Source organism: Oryctolagus cuniculus, chromosome 9 (assembly GCF_051225735.1).
Source record: "Oryctolagus cuniculus isolate XC-2025 breed Fujian yellow rabbit chromosome 9, ASM5122573v1, whole genome shotgun sequence".
NCBI lineage: Eukaryota > Metazoa > Chordata > Mammalia > Lagomorpha > Leporidae > Oryctolagus > Oryctolagus cuniculus.
Window position 1 is genome coordinate 131,457,494 of NC_142875.1, and position 27,929 is coordinate 131,485,422.

General features: G+C 40.5%; 1 protein-coding gene and 1 non-coding gene across 24 annotated transcripts in view; one reads left to right on the top strand and one right to left on the bottom strand.

Annotated features, from left to right (window-relative positions):
- Window positions 1-27,929, top strand: part of REDIC1 (regulator of DNA class I crossover intermediates 1) — a 92,075-nt gene that overhangs the window by 20,891 nt on the left and 43,255 nt on the right. For 9 of the 23 annotated variants that reach the window (XR_016213158.1, XR_016213157.1, XM_070049654.2 and 6 more), the window contains 5 exons: window positions 10,915-10,954; window positions 17,285-17,423; window positions 20,056-20,188; window positions 21,478-21,526; window positions 22,533-22,727. Coding sequence is in view for 20 of the 23 variants with exons in the window: in XM_008259405.5 (XP_008257627.3) it covers window positions 10,915-10,954; window positions 17,285-17,423; window positions 20,056-20,188; window positions 21,478-21,526; window positions 22,533-22,727 (556 nt within the window). In the remaining 3 variants the exon portion in view is untranslated. Of the gene's footprint in view, window positions 1-5,919; window positions 6,025-8,655; window positions 8,960-10,914; window positions 10,955-17,284; window positions 17,424-20,055; window positions 20,189-21,477; window positions 21,527-22,532; window positions 22,728-27,929 lie in introns of all 23 variants that reach the window. The other 14 variants (XM_070049656.2, XM_070049658.2, XM_089304012.1 and 11 more) reach the window with 7 other exon arrangements.
- Window positions 15,734-15,841, bottom strand: LOC127492197 (U6 spliceosomal RNA). The gene has a single exon (XR_007921357.1). It is a non-coding gene; the product is annotated as a U6 spliceosomal RNA (small nuclear RNA).

The window sequence follows — 27,929 nt, forward strand, 5'->3', positions numbered from 1 at the left end:
ATTTCATTTTTTGTAGCTATTGTGAATGGTATTGATCTTATAAGTTTTTTCTCAGCTGTGGCATTGTCTGTGTATTCAAAGGCTGTTGATTTTTGTGTATTGATGGTATATCCTGCCACTTTACCAAACTCTTCTATGAGTTCCAATGGTCTGTTGGTGGAGTTTTTTGGATCCCCTATATATAGAATCATGTCATCTGCAAATAGGGATAGTTTAACTTCCTCCTTCCCAATTTGTATCCCATTGATTTGTTTTTCTTGTCTTATGGCTCTAGCTAATATTTCCAGGACTGTGTTGAATAGCAGTAGTGAAACTAGGCATTTTTGTCTGGTTCTGGATCTCCATGAGAATGCTTACAACTTTTCCCCCACTCAGTAGGGTGCTTGCGGTGGGTTGTCATAAATTGCCTTGATTGTTTTGAGGAATGTTCCTTCTTTACCTAATTTGCTTGAAGTTTTAATCATGAAACGGTGTTGTATTTTTTTCAAATGCCTTCTCTGCATCTATTGAGATAATAATGTGTTTTTTGTTCTTCAATTTCCTAATGTAATGTATCACATTGATTTGCGAAGTTGAACCATCCCTGCGTACCAGATATAAATCCCATTAGTTTGAGTGAACGAACTTTCTGATGTGTTGTTGGATTTGATTGGCTAGTACTTTGTTGAGGATTTTGCTTCTTTGTTCATCATGGAAATTGGTCTGTAGTTCTGTTTCTCTGTTGTTTTTCTGGTTTAGGAATTAAGTTAATGCTGGCTTCATAGAAAAAAATTTGGGAGGATTCTCTCCCTTTCAGTGGTTTTGAATAGCTTGAGAAGAATTGGAGTTAGTTTTTTAAATGTCTGGTAGAATTTAGCAGTGAAGCCATGTGGTCCTGGGATTTCTTTCTTTGGAGGATCTTTATTACTAATTCAGTTCCTATCTTGGTTGTGGTTTTGTTTAGGTTTTCTATGTCTTCATGGCTCTATGTAGGTATGTTGCATGTGTTCAGGAGTCTACCCATTGCTTCTGTATTTCCCAGTTTGTTGGCATACAGCTCTGTGTAGTATTTCTGATGAATCTTTTTGTTTCTGTGGTGTCTGTTTTTACAATTCCTTTTTTATCTCTAATTTTATTGATTTGGGTCTTCTTCGTTTTTTTTTTTTTGGTTAGTTGGGCCAATGGTGTGTCAGTTTTGTTTATTTTCTCAAAAAAACAGCTGTTCATTTTGTTGATCTTTTGTATTTCAATTTTGTCTATTTTTTCTCTACTTTTAGTTATTTCTTTTTTCCTACTAGTTTTGGGTTTGGTTTACTGTTTTTCTAGGTCCTTGAGTTGCATTAATAGCTCATTTATTTGGTGCCTTTGCAATTTCTTGATGTAGGCACCAGTTGCCATAAACTTTCCTCGTAACACTGCTTTTGCTGTCTCCCCTAAGTGTTGATATGTTATATTGTTACCTTCATTTGTTTCCAGAAATTTTTTGATGTCTCTGATTTCTTTACATTGTTCATCCAGGAGCATGTTGTTCATTCTCCCTGTGTTTCCATATGTTCTAGAGATTCCTGAGTTGGTATTTCCAGCTTCATTCCATTATGGTCAGAGAAGATGCGTAGTATGCTTTTTTTTTTTTTTAATTTATCGAGACTTGGTTTATGTCCTAGCATGTGGCCAATCCTAGAGAAAGTTCTGTGCACTGATGAGAAGAATGTGTATTCTGCGACTGTAGGATAGAAAGATTTGAAGATATCTTTAAGACCATTTGGTCTATAGTGTCAGTTAACTCTGTTGTTTCCTTGTCAATTTTCTGTCTGGTTAATCTGCCCATTGCTGACAGTGGGTATTGAAGTCCCCCAGTACTATTCTATGGGATTCTGTGTCTCCCTTTAGATCTGTTAACATTTATTTTAAATAGCCAGGTGCCCTGTAATTAGGTGCAGATACATTATTATAGTCACATCTTCCTGTTGAATTGATCCCTTAATCATTGCATAGTGCCCTTCTTTATTTTAACTGTTTCTGTGTTAAATTTTGTTTTGTCTGATATGAGGATGGCTACACCAGCTCTTTTATGGTTTCTGCTAGCATTGAATATCCTCGTCTATCCTTTCCATTTCAGTTTGGGGTATCATTGTTAGTAAGATGTGTTTCTTGTAGGCAGCAAATAGATGGGTTTTGTTTTTTAATCCATTCAGCCAGTCTGTGTCTTTTAACTGGAGAGTTGAGGCCATTTACATTTAAGGTGACAATTAATAAATAACAACTTGGCTGTTTTATTTTTCCATAGGTATTCCTGTTTTTTACATTGGATTTCCTTTGTACTTTTACTGGGAGATTTTCTGCCTTCACCTTCTTTCGTAGTGATGACCATGTTTCTTTGTTTCTGTGTGTAGCATATATTTGAGCATCTTTTGTAAGGCTGGACAGGTAATGGCAAATTCTTTCCGTTTCTGTGTTATGGAAAGTCTTTATTTCACCTTCATTCATAAATGAGAACTTTGAAGGGTCCAGTATTCTGGGTTATCAATTTTTTTTCTCTTAAGAGTTAGAATATTTCTTGCCATTCTCTCCTACCCTGTAGGGTTTCTGATGAGAAGTCTGCTGTGAGTCTAATTGGAGATCCTCCGAAAGGAATCTGATGTTTCTTTTGTGTACATTTTAGAATCTTTTCTTTGTGTTTTACTGTGGAGAGCCTGAGTACAATGTGTTGTGGTGAAGATCTTTTAACTCATGTCTAGTAGGAGTTTTATGTGCTTCCTATGTTTGGATGGCACTTTGTTTCCCCAAATTGGGTAATTTTTCTGTAATTATTTCACTAAAAAAGCCTTCTAATCCATTCTCTCTTTTTACATCTTCAGGAATTCCTAAAACCCGTATGTTGCGTCGTTAGATAGTATCCTGTAGATCTGTAACAGTGTTCTTTAGTTTTCTAATTTCTTTTCATTTTTGGTCTGACTGTAAAATTTCCAGAGATTTGTGTTTTAACTCGGATATTCTTTCTTCTGCTTCACTGAGTCTGTTGTTAATGCTTTCTACTGCATTCTTTATTTGTTTTATTGAATTCTTCATTTCCAAGATTTCATTTTGATTTCTGTTTAAGATCTCAGTTTCATGGGACAGATTCTTTCATGTCATGTAAACATTTCATTAGTTCATGGATTTGCTTCCGATTACTGCTAAGTAATCCTACAATAATTTTTTTGAATTCCATTTCTGCCATTTCTTCATCTTCACATTCTAGTATTGAGGTGTTGTATTGTTTTTGGAGTTGTTGTTATGTTTTCTTCCTAATTTTTGTTTCTTTAGTTGCTGTTTACGACTTGGCATTTGTATAGATCTTCTTTTTTTGTTGTTGTTATTTTGTTTTGCTTTTACCCTGTGATGACTTTTTCTTTGGACTGTTCCTCTGTGGCTTAGTGGAGTGTTGGCTTTTTCAGTGCATACCCAGAGATGTGTGGAAGGCATGGCCAGGGAGCTGAGTTCCATGCTCCAGGGTGAAGGGAGTATCCAAGGTTGCACCCAAGTTGGATGTGGTAAAGATTTCTTTTTTGTTTATTAGAAGGGAGGTTTGTTGTGCCCTGTTGGCATAGTCTCACATTCATCTCCTCTCCTCAAAGGAGACCAGTGCCTGGTCACTAGCCTCAGTGAGTACAGTATTCATCCACCCTACTGCAAGAATACTGCTATGATATATTTTGTTAGTCATAAAGTTCTAGCTAGTTTCCACAATTGCTTAGGGAATATACATCAATGCTGTATTTTCATTTTAGCCTAAACAAACCATAAAACAGAAGTATAAGGACATGGTCAAATAAAAATGAATTGTGGATCATTACCTGTTTCAATTTTTTGTACAGGTTGCAGACATTCGTGTTCTTTGATAACCTGTGTTTGAACACCTTTTGTGTGGGTTTTCCACCTTAAGAGTTTTTGTGGTAGGTTCAAGCCATCTGCCAGTATTGAAGCTAAAACTATCCCCAAATAATTGCTTCCCAGTCTGTTTTGCAGCTAGTGATGTAAGTGTCCTATACGTTGAAACAGAAGCTAGTGACCCAAGGAAATAGGTGTTAGGTTTTATGATTTGAGGGTTCAAAGATGGTGAAGAGTCCAGGAACAGTAGATAAGACTTCATTTTACGGCGGACAGAGTGGGGGATAAAAAGAGTGGAGTTGAGCCTGCCGGTAGAGAGGACAGGGTTTTGAAGCCAAGCTTCATTCAGTTGAGTAGCAGGCAGAGTCCCTTCATAAGTTGCTTGTTGTGAGAGGTACAGAGCAACACAGGGATCCATATGAAGTAGGTGGGGACACAGAGACAGGCTCCCTGTGAGTTTAGAGTGCAGCTTCTTAGCCGTTTGGGATGTCCCTGGTGGGGGCCTTTCCTGTACAGCACCTCAGGCCCAGTGTTGTAATGGATTCTATCAGGTCTCAGTGGTTCTAATGGTAGGGATGGATCTTGGGTTGTAGAAGCTGCAGTAGGATTGAGTTTTCGTGGGCAGTGATGCTAGTGAAATCTAGCATTGGAGCTGATGCTGTCAGTGGTGGCCAGCGTTCACTAGTTCCAGAAGTGATGTCATTATATGATTAATTATACAATGATTTTGACATGATACCACAGCTGACTGGACGTTCTTGTTCCTGCCGTTTGTAAAAATGTTTCCTCAGCCTTCTCAGCATGTCAGTTGTCTACTTAATTTCCTTCTTTTTTTTTTTTAAATCAAATGGAGCTTTTAATTCTGAGTTTACTTAATACATACAAACAGATTTACACATTACAGGTATAAACATATATTTAGGTATAAAAACACATTTGAAGATATTTTAAAAGTTCATGTTGTGAAAATACAATGCATGTATTTCAAAAATTTATTGTACCAAAATAGGCTACTCTTTTAATTCATTTTTCCTGTGGACTTTCTGAAGTATTCTCATATATATACTAAGGTCTCATTCTCCCAGTACTTAGATTTGATAAAGTCAGTGCAAACATTGATATCGTGAATACTGAATTCCTACTTGTGGAGCAGATACAGGATTAGGTTCTTGTGAGCCTCTGATGATACTTTCATAACAAAACTCGTAAGGTGGAAAACTCACACAAAAGGTGTTCAAACACAGGATATCAAAGAACACGAATGTCTACAACCTGTACAAAAAATTAAAACATGATGAGTACACATCCTTTGTTTATAGTGCTTCTGTTTAAATATACATTGTCAGTTCACTAACATTGAGGTCACAGACAACAGCAGTTTAATTCATGCTTGAATCTTGAATGAAACTTAGGTATTTTCTCTGGAATGCATATCACAGGATTGTTGAGCCACAGCCTGCAGCACTATCCTTAGTAGCCATATTATACAGTGAAATAAAAAAAAAATCACAAAAGTTTGAAAATCATGGCGCCAAATAAACTGGAAAAGGGACATTGTTTGCATTATGAGAGCTGAAACATTGATTGTAAATAAAGAGGGGAAAACAAAAGGAAAGAGATGGGAAATACTAGAAACTAATATATGTATTTTGAATATTTTTAAAGTTTATTTTTACATTTTGAATTTCTGATTCCTCTTTTACATTTAAACATATTTATTTGAGAGAAAGAGAGAGTTCCCATCTGCTGGTTAACTTCCTGAATGCCCACAGTGGTTAGGACTGGACTGAGCCGAAGCTGGGACCCAGGAGCTCAGTCCAGGTCTCCCACATGGGTGGCAGGAACTCAGTTACTTAAACCATCACTACTTTCTCCCTGTGTCTGCATTAGCAAGAATCTGGAATCAGAAGCTGAAGCCAGGTCTTGAATGCAGGTATTCTGATAAGAGGTTCAGGAATCTTAACCAGTATCTTGACTGCCAGACTAAGTGTCTGCCCTTCAATCTTTGTATATTGCCTGTTTCTTAGCATATTACTGCATTGATAATTTTTAATTCTTTTACCTTGTTAGGTTTCTATGGGCCTGTAAGGTTTCTTCTGCTAAGTCTGAGTCAGGCAAACTGGGACAGCTTCTCCTTGTCTTTAATCTTGGAGAGCTTAATTTTATTACCTTGGAGTAAGTATGGTTGAGTTGAATCCGACTGTTGACCTCTGACCTTCCTATACCTGGGTAGTTGTTCTTATTGTAAATGTCGGTTTTTCCCCTTACTATGCCTTTGAATATGCTTTCACCCCTTGATTATTTTCAAGTTGCTATTGAACTCCAGTTACACTGACATAAGCTATTTTCCGCTTTTTCTAAGTTCCCATGAATCTTATTTACCCCTATTGATCCTTTTTTTCCATTTTTCTCCTCTGACTTGCATTTTTTAATTGTCTGTCTTTGAGCTTGCAGATAATTTTGAGCTATTCTTTTTTTTTATATATATTTGTATTTTATTTACAAGTACATGACGGATGTCCCTGGGAAAGTCTAACTTGGGGTCAGTGCAATATAAATAAGTGGTCACTGGCTCCACGGTGACCTGTGAAAGAAGTCCATGCCACTGTTTCTTCAAATAATGATTTTGTTATTTAGCAAAACAAAACAGTGGGGCCTGTAGTGTGGCTTAGCAGGTAAGGCTACCGCCTGTAATGCAGCAGCCTGCAGTGCCTGCCTCCCATATGAGTGCCAGAAATGGAGTCCCAGCTGCTCCACTTATGATCCACCTTCCTGCTAATGTGCATGGGAAAGCAGCAGAGGATGGCCCAAGTCTTTGGGCCCCTGCACCCGTGTGGGACACCCAAAAGAAGCTCCTGGCTTCGGATCGGTCCAGCTCTGCCCATTGAGACCATTTGGGGAGTGAACCAGCAGATGGAAGACCTCTCTCTGTGTCTCTGCCTTTCAAATAGATAAATGAAAATCTTTAAAAATAATTAAAGAAGGCCGGCGCCGTGGCTCACTAGGCTAATCCTCCACCTAGCGGCGCCAGCACCCAGGGTTCTAGTCCCGGTTGGGGCGCCGGATTCTGTCCCGGTTGCCCCTCTTCCAGGCCAGCTCTCTGCTGTGGCCAGGGAGTGCAGTGGAGGATGGCCCAGGTGCTTGGGCCCTGCACCCCATTGGAGACCAGGAGAAGCACCTGGCTCCTGGCTCCTGCCATCGGATCAGCGCGGTGCGCCGGCCGCAGCGTGCCGGCCGCGGCGGCCATTGGAGGGTGAACCAACGGCAAAGGAAGACCTTTCTCTCTGTCTCTCTCTCTCTCACTGTCCACTCTGCCTGTCAAAAAAAATAAAAAATGAAAATAATTAAAGAAAATGGAACAACAGACCCACATGATTTCTTCATGGTTGTCTATGTGAAAGAATTAAGGATGACTTTTCTTTTTTTTTTTTTTTTAAAGATTTTATTTATTTATTTTTATTTTTATTTATTTATTTATTTATTTATTTTTATTTTATTTTTTTGACAGGCAGAGTGGACAGTGAGAGAGAGAGACAGAGAGAAAGGTCTTCCTTTGCCGTTGGTTCACCCTCCAATGGCCGCCGCGGCCTGCGCGCTGCGGCCGGCGCACCGCGCTGATCCGATGGCAGGAGCCAGGAGCCAGGTGCTTCTCCTGGTCTCCCATGGGGTGCAGGGCCCAAGCACCTGGGCCATCCTCCACTGCACTCCCTGGCCATAGCAGAGAGCTGGCCTGGAAGAGGGGCAACCGGGACAGAATCTGGCGCCCCGACCGGGACTAGAACCCGGTGTGCCGGCGCCGCTAGGCGGAGGATTAGCCTAGTGAGCCGCGGCGCCGGCCTAAGGATGACTTTTCAAAACTCCACCGTCTCTGATGGAATGTCTGAGGTGACCAAGCTGTCACTTTCCTTCAGTGACAGCCCTCGTTTGCCAAGAGCACCAGCCTCTGAGCAAAGGACTTGATATTCATCCGAGTGTCTGCCTGAGGAGTGGGGAGACCTCCAGCCTTAAGAGCTTGAATTGTTTTTTTTTTGACAGGCAGAGTGGACAGTGTGAGAGAGAAACAGCACACTTGCTGGAGGGTGTGTCACTGAATCCAAACTGATCAGTGCCTTTTTTTTTTTTTAAGATTTATTGATTTATTTCCTTGTTTGAAAGTCAGAGTTACACAGAGAGAAGGAGTGGGGGAGTGGGAGACAGAGAGGTCTTCCATCTGCTGGTTGACTTCCCAGTTGGCCGCAATGGCTGGAACTGGCCTGATCCAAAGCCACAATCCAGGAGCTTCCTGTGGGTCTCCCACGTGGGTACAGGGACCCAAGGACTTGGGCCATCCTCTACTGCTTTCCCAGGCCATAGCAGAGAGGTTGATTGGAAATGGAGCAGTTAGGACTTGAACCGGTGCCCACTGGGATGCTGGCATTGCAGGCGTCCAGCAGCTTTACTGCTAAGCCACAGTGCCAGCCTGATCAGTGCTTCTTAAAAAGCCTGTAAGTGTCCTTTCATCTCAAAGCTGGCCCAAGCGCTTTTTGTCAGTGCCCTGAATGAGACTGATGGTGCCGGCATGTAGTTCATCATGAACTAAGGGTGGAGAGCAGTGGTGGGCTTCTTTGCACTGTGGTCACTGCTTTGGCAGGAATAGGACAGAAACCTCAAAGCCAGTACCTGAGCCCAAAGCCTGAGCTGTTCTTTTGTTAATGCCTTTTATCATTTTGCTTAGTGTACTTTTTGTTGAATGATTTCTGGTTGTTTTTGCTAGGAGTCCCCAAGCCCAGAATTGTCTCTAATCCACAGTTGGTGTGTTATTTGCAGTGAACTGGGAAACTGTCAGAAAATGGAATCCTTCCCTGTGAGCCACTTCCTGCAGCTAGACTAAGATGCCTAGTCTTATGGCCACCAGTGCCACAATGCTGGATGTCACGTGGAACGCACAGACCACTGAAACCAGCAAAGCATTAGGACCAAAACCCACACTGCCATGGTGTGCTATTGACGTGGACTCACAGGCAGAGGCCCCTGCAGCCAGCCACAAATAATGCTGGCCAGAAGAATCCATCACTTTCACTGTCGTTTAGCTGTTTGCAAGCTGATACAGATATTAGTCTTAAACTCCTAAGTAAGTTTTTATGAGACAGATGGGGGTGGGCATTATATAGTACATATAATTTGGTGGAAACAAAGTGTCATTGACAATGAAAAATTAAGCTGGACTAAAATCACCTGATTTATCCATACATAGGTATGAAAAATATATTTAGACTTGTCCCAAATATGAACTTTGTTATGTTGGAGCTACGCATACAATTGATAGTGCTACTTGTTAGGTTTTTTTAGCTTGAATTGTTTCATATTATTGACTGTGTCATACTTAAAATTTTTGAACTTTGCAATATTACTTTTTGTTTCTATATTTTTCAAATTGTAGAATGCTGGAGAATAAACTAATCTCCATGGTCCTCCTTTCTCTTAGTATGTGATGAGTCAGTAAACAACTTCTATTTTTTTTTTGTATTTTGAATGGCAGCATTACCCTTATGGTGTTGCACTGCACAGAGTGTTATGGTTCTTTGCTCATCGAGTTCAAAATAATCAGTTAAAGCGTAGCTTTTGGGAACCGGTGTTGTGGAAGTCCCACTGCTCTGCTTTCTCTCTGGTTCCCTGCTCCTGTGCCTGAGAAAGCAGGAGCTAGCTCAAGTACCTGGACCCTTGCCAGGCAGGGAGATCTGGATGGAGTTGCAGGCTCCTGACTTTAGCCAGGCCTAGCCCTGGCCATCATGGCCATTTGGAGAGTGAACAGGTGGATGGAAGATACTTTTTTCTCTGTTTATCTTTCTCTCTCTGTAATTCTCTGCCTTTCAAATAAATCTTAAAAAAAAAAAAAAGACATAGCTAACGGGAAAAGCAAGTTCATTAAGTGGCAGAGCTGGAGTATTGAGTATTTGTTATTCCTGTATATGAAAATCATTGGAAAAGTGAACATCTTTATTTTCAGTTTGTTTACTTGAAAAGTAGTGTAAGGTATTTTTCATTAGAAGTTGCAAACTCAAACTTCTTGGCTGTGCATCCTGCCTCTACCACTAACGAGAAGAGTGACCTTGGGCAGGTTATGTAACTTCTTTGTGCCTTGGTTTCCTCATCAGTGAAATAGGGACAGAAATGTAACCTATTTTGTAGTGCCATGGAGATGTAAAGAATTTATACATGTAGAGAGAAATATCTAACATGCTGCATCATATATAGTATACAGTATTAGTAATTATTTTGAGACCAGCACTGTGGTATAGCAGGTAAGGCCGCTGCCTGTGATGCCTGCAACCCATATGGGTGCCGGTTCAAGTCCTGGCTACTTCGCTTCCTATCCAGCTCCCTGCTAACATGCCTGGGAAAGCAGTGGAAGATGGCCAGGTCCTTGGGATCCTGCAGGAAGAGACCTAGAGGAAGCTCCTGGCTCCTAAAAGATAGATTTTGCTGATCTGCTTATGAGTGTTTTGTAGCATTTTACTATTTGTAGAACAACTATTTTATCACCATTAAATATTACTGTATCATTGACATTTAATGCTATGCTTGGCACAACTGTCATAGATATGAAACACCTTCATAATGAATAGATTTTTTTCAAAAGAAGGTGCTATGATCTAAGTGTGTTCTCTCAGAAATCCATATGTGGAAATCTGAACTTGGGGCCAGCACTGTGGCAGCATGCCAAGCCACTGCCTGCCTTTCCAGCATCCCAAATGGGTGTGGTTCCTGGCTGCTCCACTTCTGATCCAGCTCCCTGCTGACGCTCCTGGGGAAGCAGTGGAAGATCGCTCACATGCTTGGGCCCTGCCCCCACGTGAGAGACTGGAACGATGCTCCTGGCTTCGGTCAGCACAGCTCTGGCTGTGGCAGCCGTATGGGGAGTGAATCACAGATGGGAGACCTCTCTTTCTCTCTACCTCTCTGTGTAACTCTTTGAAAATAATAGAGTTAACACTGCATTTTAAAATGTCCTTCATTCAGCTTTGTTGGCAGGAGTATTAGAGGCCACTTTTTTAATCATTGTCTCTCTTAACCTTTTCTTTTCAGGACCAGAGTTCTAATAAAGCAGGAAAGGAGAAAGCAAAAGGTAAAGAAAATAAAATTTTATTTATATTAGCCTTCTGAGAACAGTGATTGTCTGAAGCAGTTTCCTGCTGATTGGTTCACCTAAGTGAACTGTTCTTGCAGGTAGCTTGATAAAGCACCTTTTACTCAGGCAGAGACTTAAGGTCATTGTTAATTCTTACTGTCTTCTTAGCTCCAAAATACATTGCAAACTTGACCACTGCTTGCACTATGAGTGCTCTAATTCAGACCATCACTTATTGCTGGTTATACTATAATGGTCTTGTAACCTATGTCCTGCTTCTATTTTTGTATTTTTTTAATAAATAACACTGTATTAGAGATGAACTTAAAACTGAGCAGTGTGTGTCTGAGAGAAACTCTTGCACGTATGTACTTTCTTCTTTTTTTAAAAAAAGAAGGCCAGAGACCAGCGCTGTGGCATAGCAGGTTAAGCCACTGCCTGCAGTGCTAGCATCCAGTAGGGAAACCAGTTCAAATCTCAGCTGTTCCACTTCCAATCCAGCTTCCTACACTTGGGAAAGCTGGGGAAAATGGCTCAAGTATTTGGGCTTCTGCCACCTGCTTAGGAGATGGAGATGAAGCTTGGCCTGGGCCGGGCAAGGCCAAAGCTAAGAACCTGGAATTCCTTCTGGATCTCTGGATCTGAATAATTACCATCGTATCCGTGTATTGACTGCATGTAATTTGTGTGGAGGAATCCGCAATACATAGTGCTGAGCAAAGAAGCAACTCATAGAAGAATTCAAATAGTTAAGATTTGTAGTAGCAAGTGTCATGGCACAGTGGGATAAGCACCTCTTGGGACATGAGCATCCCATATCAGAGTGCTGGTTTGAGTCCTGGTTACCCTGCCTTTGATCCAGCTTCCTGCTGATGTACCTGGGAAGCAGTGAAGGATGGTTCAAGTCCTTTAGTCCCTGCCATCCACATGGAAGACAGATGGAGTTCTGGGTCCTGGCTTTGGCCTGGCCCAGCCCTTGCTCTTGTGGCCATTTGGGGAAAGAACCAGCAGATGGAAGATCTCTCGGTCTTTTCCTCTGTCCTTCTACCTTTCAAAAAAATAAGTAAGTCTTAAACAATCATTACTTTTACAAAAAGTTTTCAAAATATGGGGAAAAACTCCAACAATACATCAGTAAGTCAAATGTAAAATAAAAGGAAAGCCAGGGAGTGAGGACTGTAGTGGTAGGATAGTTCCTCTGGACCATCTGCCATCCTCCCCTCTGCTCATTCACTCTTTCCTCCCGTTCTTTTCTCAGTTCCTGCTAGTGTTAACAATAGACTTTATGTTCAGCTGAAAGAATAGTTTTCAGGGCAATATTGTGGTGTAGTGGATAAAGCCGCCACTTGGCATCCCATAAGGACACTGGTTCAAGTTCTTGCTGATCCATTTCCAATCCAGCTCCTTGCTAATGAGCCTGGGGAAGCAGTGGAAGATGACCCAAGTTCTTGGGCCCCTGAACACATGTGGAAGACCGGGAAGAAGCCCCTGGATCCTAGCTTCAGTCTGGCCCAGCCTTGGCTGTTGTGGCCACTTGAGGAATGAACCAGGGAATGGAAGATATCTCTCTCCCTCCCTCCATCACTCTCTCTCTCTCTCTCTATTTCACATGAATAAAATAAATCTTTAAAAAAAGATTTTCTGCCCAACTTAGTTTAATATGGCACCACCTTTTTTTTTTTTTTTTGACAGGCAGAGTTAGAGAGAGAGAGAAAGGTCTTCCTTTGCCGTTGGTTCACCCTCCAATGGCCGCCGTGGCTGACGCACTGCGGCCGGCGCACCGCGCTGATCCGATGGCAGGAGCCAGGTACTTATCCTGGTCTCCCATGGGGTGCAGGGCCCAAGCACCTGGGCCATCCTCCACTGCACTCCCTGGCCACAGCAGAGAGCTGGCCTGGAAGAGGGGCAACCGGGACAGAATCCGGCGCCCTGACTGGGACTAGAACCCGGTGTGCTGGCGCCGCAAGGTGGAGGATTAGCCTAGTGAGCCGTGGCACCAGCCAATATTTCACCACCTTTTACACAGTTCACCATTCCCCTTCATCTTGTGTTTTTTTTTTTTCTTTTTTTGACACATTCTGGAGATTTTATTTCTATCTCACTGGTCCCCTTAAAATGGTTCTTTTCAAGGTGAAATTTTTCTAATTCCCTGCTGAGCATTTTTTAGGTGCTTTTACCAACTGAGACGTAACAGAAAATTGAGCCTGTTCTTGTCAGGTAAATGATACATGCACTAGACACAGATTAGAGATAATCATGGCTAGAGTTTGAGGACCAAGTCTCCTGAGTAGCATTGTTTGCTGTTCTTTATTCCAGGAACCACATATGCATTCCTAATTTGGGTCACTCTGATTCACTCATCTACCTTAGACATTTTTTCTTCTCTTTTTTTTTTTTTTTGACAGGCAGAGTTAGAGAGTGAGAGAGAGAGAGAGAAAGGTCTTCCTTCCGTTGGTTCACCTCCTAAATGGCCGCTACAGCCTAAATGGCCGCTACAGCCGGCACGCTGCGCTGATCCAAAGCCAGTAGCCAGGTGCTTATCCTGGTCTCCCGTGGGGTGCAGGGCCCAAGCACTTGGGCCATCCTCCATTGCCTTCCCGGGCCACAGCAGAGAGCTGGACTGGAAGAGGAGCAACTGGGACAGAACCGGCGCCCCAACCGGGACTAGAACCTGGGGTGCCAGTGCCTCAGGCAGAGGATTAGCTTAATGAGCCACAGCGCTGGCCATTTTTTCTTTTTTTTAAGATTTATTTTTATTTATTTGAAAGAGTTACACAGAGAGGTAGAGAGCTGCTGGTTCACACCCCAAATGGTCACAACGACCAGGGTTGGGCCAGACTGAAGCCAGGAACCACGAGGGTCTCCCAGGTCTTCCACGTGGGTGTAGGGACCCAAGCACTTGGGCCCTCCTCTGCTGCTTCCCCAGGTGCATTAGCAGGGACCTGTATCAGGAGTGAAGCAGCTGGAACTCGATCTGGCACCCATGTGGAATGCAGGTGCTATAGGCCAGGACTCTAACTCACTGTGCCACAGCACTGGCCCCAGAAATCATTTCTTGACATAATCTGTATCTCCCTGTCTTCCCTCTGCCCATCCTGCCCCAGGCTATAATTTACATACTATTCTTGAAAAAATTTTTTTTAGGTTTATTTATTTCATTTGAAAGGCAGAGTTAGAGATATGGAGAGAGATTTTCCATCCACTGGTTCACTCCCCAAATAGCCTCATTGGCCATGGCTGGGCCAGACTGAAGTCAGGAGCCAAGTAGCTCCTTCCAGGTCTCCTGTGTGGGTGCAGGGGCCCGAGCGCTTGTGCCCATCCTCCACTGCTTTCTGAGGCACATTAGCAGGGAGCTGGGTTGGAAGTGTAGCAGCTGGTAATCAAATCTTGAGTCCTGTGGGATGCAGGCACTGCAGGTGCCAACTTAACGTGCTGTGCCACAGTGCTGACCCCATCCTGAGAATTTTATACCATCTCTTATCATACTCAGTTTTAATTATTTGTGTCATTGTCTCCCTCATTGTGCTTTTTTTTTAAGGATTTATTTTATTTATTTGAAAGAGTTACAGAGAGAGGTAGAGACAGAGAGAGGTCTTCCATCTGCTGGTTCACTCCCCAGATGGTTGCAATGGCCAGCGCTGTGCCAAACCGAAGCCAGGAGCTTCTTCTGGGTCTCCCACATGGGTGCAGGGGCCCAAGGACTTGGGCAATCTTCTGCTTTCCCAGGCCAAAGCAGAGAACTGGATCGGAAGAGGAGAAGCCGGGCCTAGAATTGGCACCCATATGTGATGCCGGTGGTTCAGGCCAGGGTGTTAACCCGCTGCACCATAGCACCAGCCCCGACCTCATTGTGCTTTTATCCATCACAGAGTGCCTAAAGAAGGAACATTTTTAATTAAAAAAACTATCAATTATAATATTTATCATAGTCATAGAATTTTTTTGAGGGTGGCTAAGTAGTTACATTGTAAAGTTCTGTTATTTAATTATGGAACTGTAGTATAACTGGGAAAGACAGACCTTAGATCTACTGGTTCTCTCCTCAGGTGATATTGACAGCCAGGGCTGGGCCAAATGGAAGCTCAGAGCCAGGAGTCCCTCTCACATAGGTGGCAGGGCCCAAACATTTTGGCTTTCCTCTGCTGCTTCTCTCAGGCCAATAGCAGGTAGCTAGATGGGAAGTGGAACGGCCAGGACATCCCATGTGGGATGCCAGCATTGCAGGTGGTGACTTCACCCACTACACAACAAAGCCAGCCCATAGTATGATCTTTTAGAAGAGTTATTTATTTATTTGCAAGTCAGAGTTATACAGAGAGAGGAGAAGCAGAGAGAGAGAAAGAGAGAGGTCTTCCATCTCCTTCTTCACTCCCCAATTGGCTGCAACAGCCAGAGCTGCACTGATCTGAAGCCAGGAGCCAGGAGCTTCTTCCGGATCTCCCACCTGGGTACAGGGGCCCAAGGACTTGGGTCATCTTCTGCTGCTTTCCCAGGCCATAGCAGAGAGCTGGATTGGAAGTGGAGCAGCTGGGTCTTGAACTGGAGCCAATATGGGATGCTGGCGCTGCAGGCCAGGTTGTTAACCTGCTGCGCCACAAAGCCAGCCCCACTTCATATGAATTTCATCATCATTTTTTCTAAATCTGAGAGGAATTTGGTATTTTGATTGGTATAGCATGGAATCTGTAAATTGCTTTTGGAAGAATGGACATTTTGATGATATTGATTCTTCCAGTCCATGAACATGGCAGATTTTTTCATTTTTTGTATCTTCTTAAAAATATGGAATCCTTCATGAATTTATGTGTCATCCTTGTGTGGGGGCCATGCTAATCTTCTCCGTATCGTTCCAGTTTTTAGTATATGTGCTGTCGAAGCAAACACCAGATATTTACTTTATTGCTTAATAGCTGGCAAGTCTTTTATAGATCTTACAAGTTTTTGTTTGTTTGTTTTTTATTTGACAGATAGAGTTAGATAGTGAGAGAGAAAAACAGAGAGAAATGTCTTTCTTCCGTTGTTCACCCCCCAAATGGCTGCCACGGCCAGAGCTATGCTGATCTGAAGTCAGGAGCCAGGTACTTCTTCCTGGTCTCTGACGCGGGTGCAGGCGCCCAAGCACTTGGGCCATCCTCCATTGCCTTCCTGGGCCACAGCAGAGAGCTAGACTGGAGGAGGAGCAACCGGGACTAGAACCTGGTGCCCATATGGGATGCTGGCGCTGCAGGTGGAGTATTAGCCAAGTGAGCCATGGCGCCGGCCCGACAAGTTATTTATTTTTTTTTAAATAATCTTAAACAAGTATTTTTTTAAATTAATCGTAAAAGTTACTAGTGTTAGTTGACAATGTTTGGCAATGTTAATGTGAGAGGGTTTTAACCTCTTAGAAATATGATCTCTGATTCTTAGAAATATGACCTCATGCATTATATTTTTTGCCATCTTGGATTTTTCTCACTTTTGACATCTCACACTTATAATCATATTTATAGCTTCAATTTGAGTTGTTTAATGGCCAAGAAAGATTTTTGAAGGTCATGTGTTACAGTGTCTAACACATAGCTGTTGATTGGTAAACAAACATTTAGCAAGTAAATACTTTTTTTTTTTTTTAAGATTTATTTATTTATTTGAAAGGCAGAGTTACAGAGATGCAGAGGCAGAGAGAAAGGGAGGTTTTCCATCTGCTGGCTCATTCCCCAAATTGCTGCAGCAGCTGGAGCTGGGTCAATCTGAAACGAGGAGCCAGGAGCTTCTTCTGGGTCTCCTATGTGGGTGTAGGGGCCCAAAGTCTTGAATCATTTCTGCTTTCCCAGGCGATAGCAGAGAGCTGGATTGGAAGAGAAGCAGCTGGGACTAGAACTGGTGCCCATATGGGATGTGTCACCACAGTTGGAGGCTTAGCCCACTGTTCCACAGTGCTGCCCCCTCTATTGACTGTGCATGTGTTTGAGGCATTTTGGATTTATGTTTGATTGTAAAAAAAAAAAAAAAAAAAAAAAAAATTCTTGAATCTATTGGATTTGTTACCAGATATTTTTTTTTAACTTTCTATGTAATGGTTTCTAACCATTTGATCCTTAGGAATACCTTTTTAAAGTTCTGTTTTAAGGTTATGTTTAACAAAAGATTTTAAAAGGCTGTGAATTTTAGCATCTTTAGGAAAACTATGATCATGATTGATTTTAATTTCTGTGTAAACTGATGTTCATCACAAAAATATAGAAACATCAAATTGATGAATTAATAGCATTATTGCTCTTTTTAATTTATGATTCTGCCTAAAGCCATGTGGTTACTACATTAATTTCTTTTTATTTACTTTAGGAATATTTTGAAAAGAACAGGTTAAAAGCAAAAATGAAATTACTCGGAGTTTTATCCCCTGTCAAAAGTTCTGCTGTCAGTTTAGATCTTCTTAATCTGTATATTGTAAATCAGATATCTTGCAAGAAGAAAATCCTGGGTAAGTCTTGCCGATGGTGTTTTATTTTGACCTTGATGTGATCATAACAGTTGGCTTTCTAATCAATTTGCAGTTTTAGAACTCAAAGCACATGGGAAATTTATTTGAATCCATTGATTTCTATCTTAAATTAGAAGTATAGTTAATATTTGCTTAACTAATTTTGTTACTTGATCCGTTTTTAATTTTGAGTAAAATATTATATAAAATTTATTACTTATAGGTAAGCTTATTATACTGCAATTTCCTATATTAAATTATTATATATGGAAAGATAGTTAACAAATATTAGCTGGAAAACAAGGAATAAATGCCTTCTTTAGTATTCAGAGAATCTGTTTGAAAGAAAGGGCTGAAAATTTTTGCCTCAATGATTAGGCTCCTGTGTCATAATTTGAAGTATTTCTTACACCTCCCTGGAATATAAACTCTAATAGTATCATATTTAAAGGTAAAGTTTGTTTTGTCCTGCACTTTGGTTTTCCAAATGAATAAAATGTTTAATCAGAGCTTTTTTCCCTTCTCAAGGAATCTTCTGATTTATTTTTAGAAGTGCAGATATGAGAGGTTAAAGATTAGGTAGTTCATCAAGAAAGGGTAGAAGCTGATATGAGTATTAATATCTCCCCATTTCCTTTCTCTGCCTTCTTTGTTCCTCTGTTCTTAGATGACAACTTAAATAAATGTATACTTTAGGAAGAATAAATATAATAGCCAAAGACTTTAGGAAAAAACTTTTTATTATGGATCTGATATATTTCCCTTTATTCTCTTTTGTGAGGAAGGGCAAATATGTTTTTCTTATTCATAGTTGGGTTCATTACTGAAGCCTCAGTAACAGAATCAGGTTAACAAAAAGAGAAGCCTACAGATTTAATGAGTTTTATGTGACAAGAGAGCCTTCTTGGGAAATGAAAACCCAGAGAAAGGGTATATCTGTGCTTTCTTGGTGCTAAGTTTCATATGATGTGCATAAATCTAGACACATATAATTAAATACACAAAAGTGTGATTCATTGGTGGTCAGCTAAGGGGTACTTGGGAAGGCCATTTTGTTAATTCTTTCCTGTGACCCAGTGTCTTCAGAGATGAGAATCTTTTCTTTCAGGCTGAAGGAGGGCACTTCTGGCATGTAGGTGTTATGACTTGCTTTTGGGGAGGGAGAGGAAGGTCCTTCCTGAGTTCTGTGGGCAGCTCTAGGGGATGAAGGAGAGGGTCAGAGTGATCTCCTCGCTTCTGCTGTTTTCTCAATTGCTAAGATACCATATTTGGGGTAATGGTGTCTTGAGCCTCACTACTTTCTTCCTCACTTTGATTCATTCATTTAGCATGGTTAAAAGAGGATTTCACATTTGGTTTGTTGGGGATAAAATAGAAAGCCAGACTTAATTAATTAGAACTCCTCACTGCAAATGGCAGAAATTCAACAAGGAAATACATTTACTCATTTAACTAAAGAAAGAGTGATGGTGCAGTTGGTCTCAGATTTGCAGGGCTGGTGTGGCGGTGTGGGTTAAGCCACTGCCTATGGGTCTGCATCCCCTATCGTAGTTTTGGTTCAAGCAATTCTTGGCTATTCTGCTTCTGATCAAGCTTCTTGATAATGCGCCTGGGAAAGTAGTGAAAGATGGCCACCCACGTGGGATAGAATAGAATATTCCAGTATAGAATGCCAGACTCCTGGCGTTCCCCTGCTCCAGCCTTGAATGTTGCAGCCATCTGGGGACTGAATCAGTGGATGGAGGATCTCCCCCTCTCTCCTTTTCTGCCTCTCACTTTCTCTGCACTCTGTCTTTCAAATAAGTAATATCTTCTTTTTTTGAAAAAAAAGTACATGAATGAAAATTTGAATCCTACCAAGATTGTTTTCTCACAGTACATATTAGATTTATTCTCTCAGACTGTCTTCATCATTGAAGCTCAAAATGTGGCCTTAAGAAGCTAATATTCATCTCTCCTAGTTTTGTCACCAAAGGGAAAGTGAGAGTTGTTTCTCTGATTCCAGATTTTAGAGTCCACTGGGAAAATGTTGCCTTGTTCTGCTGGTGCCAGGTCTCAGTAGTGGAACAGTTACACGTGTGACCATGGGGATGAGATTCTGTTGATTTTTCTGCATCAGATGGATACCTGTAATCCAGTTACTAAGTTCTAGAGAGGCAGGGCTTTAAAGAAGGATAGTAAGTCCTGACTGTACATTTGTTTAGTTGGGATGGATGTAGAAGGCATTTCTCAGGAGAGTTGATGAAAGTACTGAGCAGAGAAAACAGTGATGTATTCTATAGAGAGAAGGCTTATTGTTCACCTAGTACTATTAAGTATGGGGAATACTGTAATAGAGTATATGCTGTGGGAATACGTAACAGCATTGGATCCAGCCTGGGGCTGAGAGAAGTCTTGGAGCAGAAAAAAGCAGAACTGAATTAGTAAGGCCCTTTCATGAAGATTATGAAAGGTGATGAACAAATAATCTTGTTCTTATTATCTAGGTGTTGCTTGTGCTGAAATGATATTTTCTAGCACACATACAATATGAGTGTTTTAGAGAAAATTTCTTAAATGTGCATTTATTTAATGAACTTATCAGTGTTTTAAAAATATTGTATTTTTTAATAACTACATTTTTTCATTATAGAAACGGTGAGAAAACCAACCCATGTGAATATGAATAGGGACATAACAGTGCCCCTGAGAAAGCATGATGTAGAACTTCCCATGTCACCTCACTGCACACCTTCCAAGCTCTGCATTGATGACATCGAAAACAAGTAGGTGTTAGCTGGGATTTATGTTACTAGTATTTGATCTGTTTGTTCGCAACACTGTATTCAATGAAAAATGTACAGGGGGCTTATCTTCTAGCTCCAGTTTTTGCTTAGCTCACCACATTCCATGAAACTGTTAATGATGTTTATTGAATGACCTAAGTGTTCTGTATACCCGATGACGGTGTCTAGCTGCTGGAAGCTGAAATGAACTTGTCATCTCTGTCAATTGAGCGTGGGAAGGATCTTTCTACTAGTGATCTGCAGAGGAACGTCGATCTTCTGCGCACAGTGTTGAATAAAGGTTTTAACACTTAGCTATTCTTACATGAACCTAAAAAATGGCATAAAGTTTGCGGTGCCAGGCATGCTGTTTGTGGTTGAGTTATCCTAGTTTTCTAACCCAGCATTCCTTGGGGAGACCATTAAATCCAACCATTTGTTCCGGTTCCTTCTCATCATCACCCTGGCTAATCACCCTACCCTGTCAACAGTAGCCTTCTCATCGTCACCCTGGCTAATCACCCTACCCTGTCAACAGTAGCAGCGCTTCTTTCCCCGCTGTTGGAACTGCTGTTTCCCACCCTACCTTGATTTGGCAGCTTCAGAGTGTCTTGGCCACGTGTTGAACTTTTGTTCCCAGCTCTTGGTTTCAGGACCAGAGCTGTCCCTGGAGAAGGGTGCTGACTTTCATGAATTTGTGTAGTTGTGCTCCTAGTTTTCATCCTTACCCGCTGGTGAGGTCCTCGTGTTCCCATGTGTCCTGATGCTGAAAACCCAATCTTCACGAGACTTCTAGGCCTACCCTAGAAAATACCTTTTCTTGTAGAAATTGTATGGTGTGCTGTTTTTGGTGCCTATCATAATACCTTTTAGTGCATCAGCATGGAGTTTTGATCAAATCTGTTTCAGAGTAAGAAAAACACTGAGTAGGGCAGAACCACCTAGGCGTGACGCTTGAGTGTCTCCTTTTGCTATGGATTGTTTCTGGACCAATTTGTTTTAAGTCCTGGCTCTAACTTCCACATATGAGATGTTATCTTCACTTCTTTGTATATTATGTATAAAGTAGAAAATGAAAAATGCATGCATAACATTGTATGCAATAGAAAATGTGTAGCTGCAATAATAATGTTAAATTTTATAAAACTCAGTACTGTTACAACTGTGAAATGATTTAGAGTTTTTTGTTTGCTTTTATGTGGATAAAATTGTGAATTTTAAATGTATATGAAGACCTTGAATGTATATTGCAACTTATATTTTTGATCTTAACATTTTCTTTTTATTAGTATGCACTATCAAGGACTAGGGAATAAGGAAGAGCTTGACCCAGTTCAGGTGAGAATAAAAAAATATAAGTTTTTTTTTTTTAAGTTTCCCGGACTCCAAAGTTCATGCTTTCTTTTTCTTTCAGATTCTTATTTAATTTCATTTTATTTGAAATGCAGAAAGTTGAGTGGGGGAAGAGATCACTCATCTATCTTCAGGATTAGTCCCCAAATACCCACAGCAGCTGGGGTTGGGCCAGGCTGAAGCCAGGAGGCAAGAATTCAGTCTGGGCCTCCCACGTGGGTGACAAGGATCTCAGTCACTTGAGGTACCACATGCTGTCTCTGAGGGTGTGCCGTAACAGGAGCTTGAACCTTGGCAGTCTGATATGGGATGCCACTGTCCCCCATGAGTTCTTTTTTTATTTTTTTAAGACTTATTTCTAAGGACTTGGGCTATCTTCTACTGCTTTCCCAGGCCATAACAGAGAGCTGGATCTGAAGAGGAGCAGTCAGGACTCAAACCGGCGCCATATGGGATCCAGCACTGCAGGCGGCGGCTTTACTTGCTGTGCCACAGCATCCCCACCCCCCACCCCCCACCCCCATAGTATCTTACCTGCTACATGAAATTCCTGTCCCTAAAACTTGATATTTTATTTAATGTCTAATGCTGTAAATATTTTTTGTTTCCTTTGAATTGCCAGACTTAAAATAGATTTGAAAGCTAAGGAAATGGTAGTAAATAAAAATCCTTTGGAAATCTCATTACCTGAATTGTGAGTTAACAAAGCTCAGATTTCCTGTTATTAGGGGATGGCATGCAGAAATGTAGCTTGTGGGTAGAGGAGATCAAGAGTGAGATGGGCAGAGGGAATGAGCCTTTTAAATTAATCTTACTTGACAATCTCTGATCTGAGTTAATCCTGTAAATACACTGATAACTTTCTTTTACACAGAGCTTTTTCTTTTGTAATCTGTACCATTTTTACTTAATTTACTTTCACTATTTTGCCTTACTCTTCTCTAGTTTGTATATTTTAATCATTAAGATGATTTTATCTTCTTTCCTGTAGTTGTCACAAGACAAGGGATCATATGGCACAGGTATATTTGAACCTCAGTTCAGCAAGATACAAAATTATAGCTACATGCCACAGAACTTTTCAGCAGAGTTTTCTCCTAACACGCATGTTCCGAAGCAACATTTTACTCTTGGTACAGTACTTAGTCCATGGGAAGTGGGATATGAAGAAAAACAGACTGAGCAGGTATTTTTGAAATAGTAGTTCTTAGCGTTTTGTATCATATTTTCATGTTAAGCCCTTTTCTTTCTTTAACAGATATGAAAAATATTAGTTGTGAAGTATTGTACATATAACCTTTTTTTAAAATTTACTTTAATTTTTTTGACAGGCAGAATGGACAGTGAGAGAGAGAAACAGAGCAAAAGGTCTTCCTTTTGCTGTTGGTTCACCCTCCAATGGCCGCCGTGGCCGGCGCACTGTGGCCGGCGCACTGCGCTGATCCGAAGCCAGGAGCCAGGTGCTTCTCCTGGTCTCCCATGTGGGTGCAGGGCCCAAGTACTTGGGCCATCCTCCACTGCACTCCCGGCCATAGCAGAGAGCTGGCCTGGAAGAGGGGGCAACCGGGACAGAATCCGGCGCCCCGACCGGGATTAGAACCTTGTGTGCCGGTGCCGCAAGGTGGAGGATTAGCCTATTGAGCCACGGCGCTAGCCGACATATAACCTTATTAGATAAATTAAAAAAAAAATTCTTATTACATCAGAAACTTAATTCTCTGCATTGTGGAAGCTTCCACTAAAAATCTTGGAAATTATCATTGTTTTGAAAATTATTTATACTAAAATTGAAGATAGTTCACTGTGTCTTACATTGGTGTTTACAGTCACTGTGACTAGTTGGTGATGTCTCATCAACACGTGAGATATTCTCTTTGGTAGACCTTATGCCACAGAACAATTCTCAACAAATTCAAAAAAATTAAAATGATGTCATGTATCTTCTTTGATCACAGTGATGCAAGACTAGGAATCAATAATAAGAACTTAAAAATTTTACAAATACATGGAAACTAAGCAACATGCTGTTGAATGACCAATGGGTTGATTAAAAAATCTAAAGGAAACTAAAAAATGTGTTGAAACAAATGAAAATGGAAAAACAACATACCAAAATTCATGAAATACAGCAAAGGCAGTAACAAGTAGGAATTGCATAGAAATAAATCTATGTATTTAAAAAAGAATGATTTCAGATAACCTAATGATGCAACTTAGGAAGACATAAAAACAAGAGTAAACCCCAAATTAGTTGAAGGAGAAAAATAACAGATCAGAATAGAAATAAATGAAAGAGACTTTAAGAAATATAAAACATTGATGAGGTGAAGAGTGTTTTTTTAAAGATTCATTTATTGAACAAATTACAGAGAAAGAGAGGCAGAGAGAAAGAGAGAAGGAGGGAGATAGGGAGGGAGAGAGAGAGAGATCTTCTATCTGCTGGTTCACTCCCCAAATATCCAACAGCCAGGGCTGAGCCAGGCCCAAGCCAGGAGCCAGAAACTTCATCCAGGTCTCCCATGTAGGTGCAGCGACCCAAGGACTTGGGCCATTTTCTGCTGCTTTCCTAGGCACCTTAGCAGGGAGCTGTATTGGAAATGGAGCAGCTGAGATTTGGGATGCTGATGCTGCAGGCTATGGCTTTACCTGCTATGACATAGCACCAGCCCCAAGCGTTGGTTTTTTGAAAAGAGAGCAAAATCAGCAACCCTTTAGCTTATGTAACCATGGTAAAAAAAATAAATAAAAAGACCTAATTAAGAGAAATCAGATGTGAAAAAGACTGAATTACAACCCATAGCATATAAATACAAAGGATCATTAAGTAACTGTTATGAAACAGACATGTTTATGAACACAGCTAACCTATCAAAATTGACCCATGAAGACCCAGAAAATTCGAAGAGTCCAATAATGAATTAAGAGATTGAATCAGTAGTAAAAAGTCTCCCAAAAAAGAAACATCCAGAATCTTAGGCTTCACTGCTGAATTACAGCACATTGGACAAAGAGCTAATACCAGGTTTTCTCAAAGTATTCCAAAAAAATTCAAAAGGATGAAACTCTGTGACAACCATTCTACAATGCCAGCATTAATCTAGTACCTGAATGGAAGAGTAATATTCCTGGTGATCCTCGAAGCAAAAATTATCAAGAAAACACTAGCAAATTGAATCCAACAAGAAGATAATCACATGGAATTTATCCAAGAGTTGCAGGCTAAGTTAACATGTATACCACACCCATAGATTATAGTATACCATTTGATCACGTAAGTAGATGCAGAAAAAACATCTGACAAAATTCAGCATTCCTTCATGATAAAAACATAGAGAAAGAGTCTACCTCTACACTGTAAAAACAGCATACGATAACCCCACAGAAAATGGGGAAAAGCTCAGTGTTTGCCCTAAGCACTGAATCAAGCAATGTTGTCTACTATTTCATCATTCTTACTCAGTACGGTAGTTGGAGTCATAGGCAGAGCAATTAGGCAAGAGAAAGAAATGAACGGCATCCAAACTGGAAAAGAGGAAGTCATGTTTTCCCTTTTTGCATATGGTAGGGTTTTATATGTAGAAAAACCATTAACAATGCCACCAAACTGTTGGAACTGATAAAGGAATTCAGTAATGCTGCAGATTACAAAATATATTTAAATACCAATACTAAAGTAACTAAAAAGCAAGTCATGTCTTTCATAACAGTCATGGACACACACATTCACACACACACACACAGACACAAAGTATGGAATACTTCGGAATAAATTTAAGCAGGGAAGTGAAAAGTCATTATAATGAAAATAATTAACTTTTGTTGAAGGATATTTTAGGGACCTAAAAATGGGAAGACATCCTGTATTCATGAAATGGAAGAATTAATATTATTAACATATCCCTACCAAAGTGATCAGTACATTTAATTTTACCCCTGTTTAAATATCAATGAAATTCCTTCCAGAAATTGAGAAAACAATTACAGAGCTACAGAAAACCCACAATAGTGGCAGCAATCCTGACTAAAAAGAACAAATCTGGGGGCATCACACTAAACCTTTGCAAGTTTATAACAGTTAAAACAGCATCCTGTTGGCCTCAAAATCAACGTAGCCCAGTGGGACTGAGTAGAAAATCCAAAAATCCACGTATTTACAACTAACTTTTAACAAAGGCACCACAAGTATACATTAGAAAAGAACCTTTTTTCCTTTTCCCAAATTTTTGTTATATACATTTTTTATTAGAGAGTACAGATTTCATATACTTCATATAGTTCTAAGAAGACAATTGTACATCCCTCCCACCCCTCTATATCTTTTCTCTCCTCCCTTCCCCCTCCTTCACTCTTAACTTTTTTTCTTTAATTTTTGCAAAGATACACTTTGAATTCACTTGATCATCACAGGCTTAATTCACCACTATCCATAATATTCAACAAATGAAAAATAGGAAGACCACTGTTCCAAAGGCATATAAACAAGTGCTGAGAACAGAAATCATATCACAAGATACCATTTTCATTCCTGTACATTTTTGTATTCTGTATTAACTGCCACATATAAGAGAAAACGTGTTTTGGGGACCAGCTTATTTCACTAAGTATGATGGTTTCCAGTTGCACCCATTTGGTTGCAAAGGATAGGATTTCATTTTTTTAAAAGACTTCATAGAATGTGTACATACACACACACACACAGACCATATTTCTTTATCTAGTCATCAGTTGATGGACCTATGGGTTGATTCCATTTCTTAGCTATTCCGAGTTGAGCCATAAAAAATATGGGGGTACAGATACTCTTTCATATGCTGATTTTGTTTCCCTTGGGTAAATTCCCAGGAGTGGCATCATTGGATCATATGTTTGGCTTACATTCAGATTTCTGAGGTTATCTATTGTCCTGCATGGTGGCTGCACCAATTTACATTCTCACCAACAGTGTACTGGGGTACCTTTCCACCCACATTCTCACCAGCATATATTTTTTTTGATTTTTCGATTACAACCACTCTAACCAGAGTGAGGTGAAACCTCATTGTGCCTTTGATTTGCATTTCCCTGATGGCTAGTGATTTTGAGCATTTTTTCATGTGTCTGTTGGACGTTTGTATTTCATCCTTTGAAAAATGCCTGTTCAAGTCCTTTGCCCATTTCTACACTAGATTTTTTTGTTGTTGTTGAGTTTCTTGAGCTCTTTATAGATCCTGGATATTAATCCTTTATCATTAGCATAGATTGCAGATATTTTCTCCCATTCTTTCAGTTGTTTCTTCACTTTGTTGAGAGTTTGCTTTGCAGTACAGAAGCTTCTCAGCTTGATATAATCCCACTTGTCAATGTTGCCTTTGATTTCCTGTGCTTCTGGGGTCTTCTACAAGAAGTCTTTCTTGTGCCAGTGTCTTGCAGCGTTTCCCTGATGTTTTCCTGATTTAATGGTATTAGGTTATAGATTTAGATCTTTAATCTATTTTGAGTTAATTTTTTATAAGTTGTTAGGTAAGGGTCTTGATTCATAATTCTGCATGTGGAAATCCAGTTTTACTAGCACCATTTGTTGAAAAGACTGCCCTTGTACTAGGGATTGATTTTAGTTCTGGTTTAGAATTTTTAGTTTCTGGTTTAGAATTTTAGTTTCTGGTTTAGAATTAAGGTGATGTTGACCTCACAGAAGGAGTTTGGGGGGATTTCCACCAGTTCAGTTGTTTTCATTAGCTTGAGAAGAATTGAAATTTGTTCTTCATTAAATGTTTGGTAGAATTCAGCAATGAAGGCATCCAATCCGGGGCTTGCGTTTTGTTAGGAAGGTATTTATTACTGATTCAATTTCTGTTTTGGTAATGGATCTGTTTGAGTTTTCTGTGTCTTCATGACTCAATTTTCATAGGTTGTATGTATCTAGGAATCTGTCCATTTCTTAAGTTTCCCAATTTGTTGGCATACAGCTCTTTGTAGTAATTCCTGAGGATTCTTTTTATTTCTGTGGTGTCTGTTACATTTCCTTTTCATCTCTGATTTTATTGATTTGGGTCTTCTGTCTCCCTCCCCCTACCCCCCTTTTTTTGGTTATTTGGACAAATGGTGTCTGAATTTTGGTTATTCATTTTCAGAAAACAATTCTTCATTAATTAATCTTTTTTAAAAAAAAGGGTTTTTTAATTTGGGGTGCAGAGTTACAGAGAGGGAGAGACACAGAGAGATTTTCCATCCACTGGTTCACTCCCTAAAAGGCTGCAACAGTCAGAGCAGAGCTGATCTGAAGCCAGAAGCAGGAGCTCCTTTTAGGTCTCCCCTTGGGTGCAGGGGCCCAAACACTTGGGCCATCTTCCGCTGCTTTCCCAGGCCATAAGCAGAGAGCTGGATCAGAAAATGAGCAGCCAGGACATGA